The following is a 1,882-nucleotide window of genomic DNA, read 5'->3' as shown; positions in this document are numbered from 1 at the left end:
GGATCACCCCAGGCTTTGTCTGCAAAGGGGTTCAGGTGGGGGGTGTGAGGGACGGGGTGGGGGGAGAGAGATGGCGCCGAGGTGGGCGGCTGGGTGCCCAGGAAGCGAGGCCAGCACTCACCCATCTGCTGTCTGTCAGGAAGGGGCAGAGGCTGGGCGCTGGGCTCCAAGCCGGCACTTCAGTGTCTGCCCCAACCCTGCCACCAGGCCTGGCCCTCCCCATGCAGCAAAACCAGGGAGCCTCTGCAGGCAGGTGGGGGGCTTGGGGCAGGGTGGAGTGGCCCCCAGGAACTCCCAGACATGAAGACAGATGGGGACAAAACTGCCAGGCACTGGGGAAGGCCACCCTGACCCCCAGCCCCCTCTGCCCAGGAGGCCACAAGGAGCCCCCCAGCTGTGATACCAGCCAGCTGGGCCAGGAAGGGGCCTGCAGGCCATCCCCCTGTGGGATGGCAGCTGGGGAAGGTGTAAGCCCTGGCACCCTCCCCGGAGGAGCGGACTCTGCACACAGCACCACACAGCACCCCTCTGCAGCACCCCCACCGTGTACTCACCTGCTGGTGGCTAGGGGAGCAGGGAGCTTCAGCCATCTCTCCACTTGCCGCAGGCAGCACCTGGAAGAGCCGAGTGGTGGGTGTGGGGAGGGTCAGGCAGGGCTGAGGGCCCCCGAGGAGGAGGTGGGGGGTTGCCTGCCTCAGTAGCACAAAGGCTGGTCCTCAACACCCTGACCTGAGCAGCCCTGAGACATCTGAGATGGATGGGCTGGGCTGGGCTGGACTTCTCCTGGGTGGGGCGGCCACCCTCCCTATGAGCCTCAGAGGCCGGTCAGCCAGGGAGGCCCGCCCCCTGCGAGCCACCCCCAAGCTGTGCCCCTTTCTGATGGAGGACACTGGGCCCCCTCCCCTCTTGGGGGCTTCCTACTCTTGCCTATGTGGGGCTGAACACAAAGCCCCTGAACAGGCTCACTCAGCCCCCAGCCAGCACAGCCTCCTCACCAGCCCTGCGGGGTCTCCCAGCAGCAGCTGGTGCTGGGCAGCCCGCCCTCCAGGGAAGGGGTGAGAACCACAGGCCTCCGCCCAGGGCCCTGCCCCCACTGCAGCACTGGCCCTCCTCCCACCGTGCTCCACCGGTGGCCCCTGGGCCCACACAGCCCTCTGCTCTGCCTTGAGTCTGCCTCTGGGAGGTGGGGGGGTAGGCGGCAGCGGGTGCATCACAGCTGGGCTCAGGGGTGGAAGAGGACAGACGCGTGCCAGGGTGGGGGTTGGCGCTCCAGCTCAGGCACCCCAGCCAGTCCCTGTCATGCATGAGGGCCCTTTGAGGGCCTCAGCCCTCTCCCTGGGGGCAGGATCCTGGCAGAGCTCTGTCCTGCAGGGCTTCAGGTGAAGGGAAGGAAGACAGGGGTAGGACTGACAGACAAGTGGGCAGAGGCCAGGACAGGGGTGTGATAACCAGGGACTGACCCTCTGCACGCTGCCGGCGCCAGGGGTGGCGGCCAGGGCTCGGCAGGCTGGCTTCAGGCTCTCTGGGCTCTGCCCCTGGGGGGCAGAGTGGACACAGGGCTGCCAGGGCTGTGCCCGCCAGAGTGCGGGGTGGGCGGCCAGGCCTAGGGACTCTGGGCTGTGGGGAGGAGCCTGCCATGTGGGGCAGGAGGACCTGTGCACTCACCATGGCCTCTGGGCCCCATAGTGGGATCTGTCCGGGAAGCTCCTTCTCCTGTGAGCAGAGGAGACAGTGGTCGGGGCTGACGGCCTCAGGCTCCCAGCCCAGGGGCTGCTGGCTGTGGGCGGCTCTGACCTTGCCGGGGCCCTCGGGGCTCAGCTCCCGGTCGATGGAGGAGATGCTTTCCAGGCTGTTCCGGCGGCCAAGGCCGGCCGCGCAGGGG

General features: G+C 68.3%; 1 protein-coding gene across 1 annotated transcript in view; it reads right to left on the bottom strand.

Annotated features, from left to right (window-relative positions):
• SCRIB (scribbled planar cell polarity protein) overlaps window positions 1-1,882 on the bottom strand; it is a 19,620-nt gene that overhangs the window by 2,651 nt on the left and 15,087 nt on the right. The window contains exons 23-25 of the mRNA XM_010843188.1: window positions 1,795-1,876; window positions 1,666-1,713; window positions 183-614 (exon numbers count right to left, since the gene is read on the bottom strand). Of these exons, the coding sequence (XP_010841490.1) occupies window positions 183-614; window positions 1,666-1,713; window positions 1,795-1,876 (562 nt within the window). The remainder of the gene's footprint in view (window positions 1-182; window positions 615-1,665; window positions 1,714-1,794; window positions 1,877-1,882) is intronic.

The sequence above is a fragment of the Bison bison genome, unplaced genomic scaffold (assembly GCF_000754665.1).
Source record: "Bison bison bison isolate TAMUID 2011002044 unplaced genomic scaffold, Bison_UMD1.0 scf7180017847416, whole genome shotgun sequence".
Classification (NCBI taxonomy): Eukaryota; Metazoa; Chordata; class Mammalia; order Artiodactyla; family Bovidae; genus Bison; species Bison bison.
This window is presented reverse-complemented; position numbering and strand designations above follow the sequence as displayed.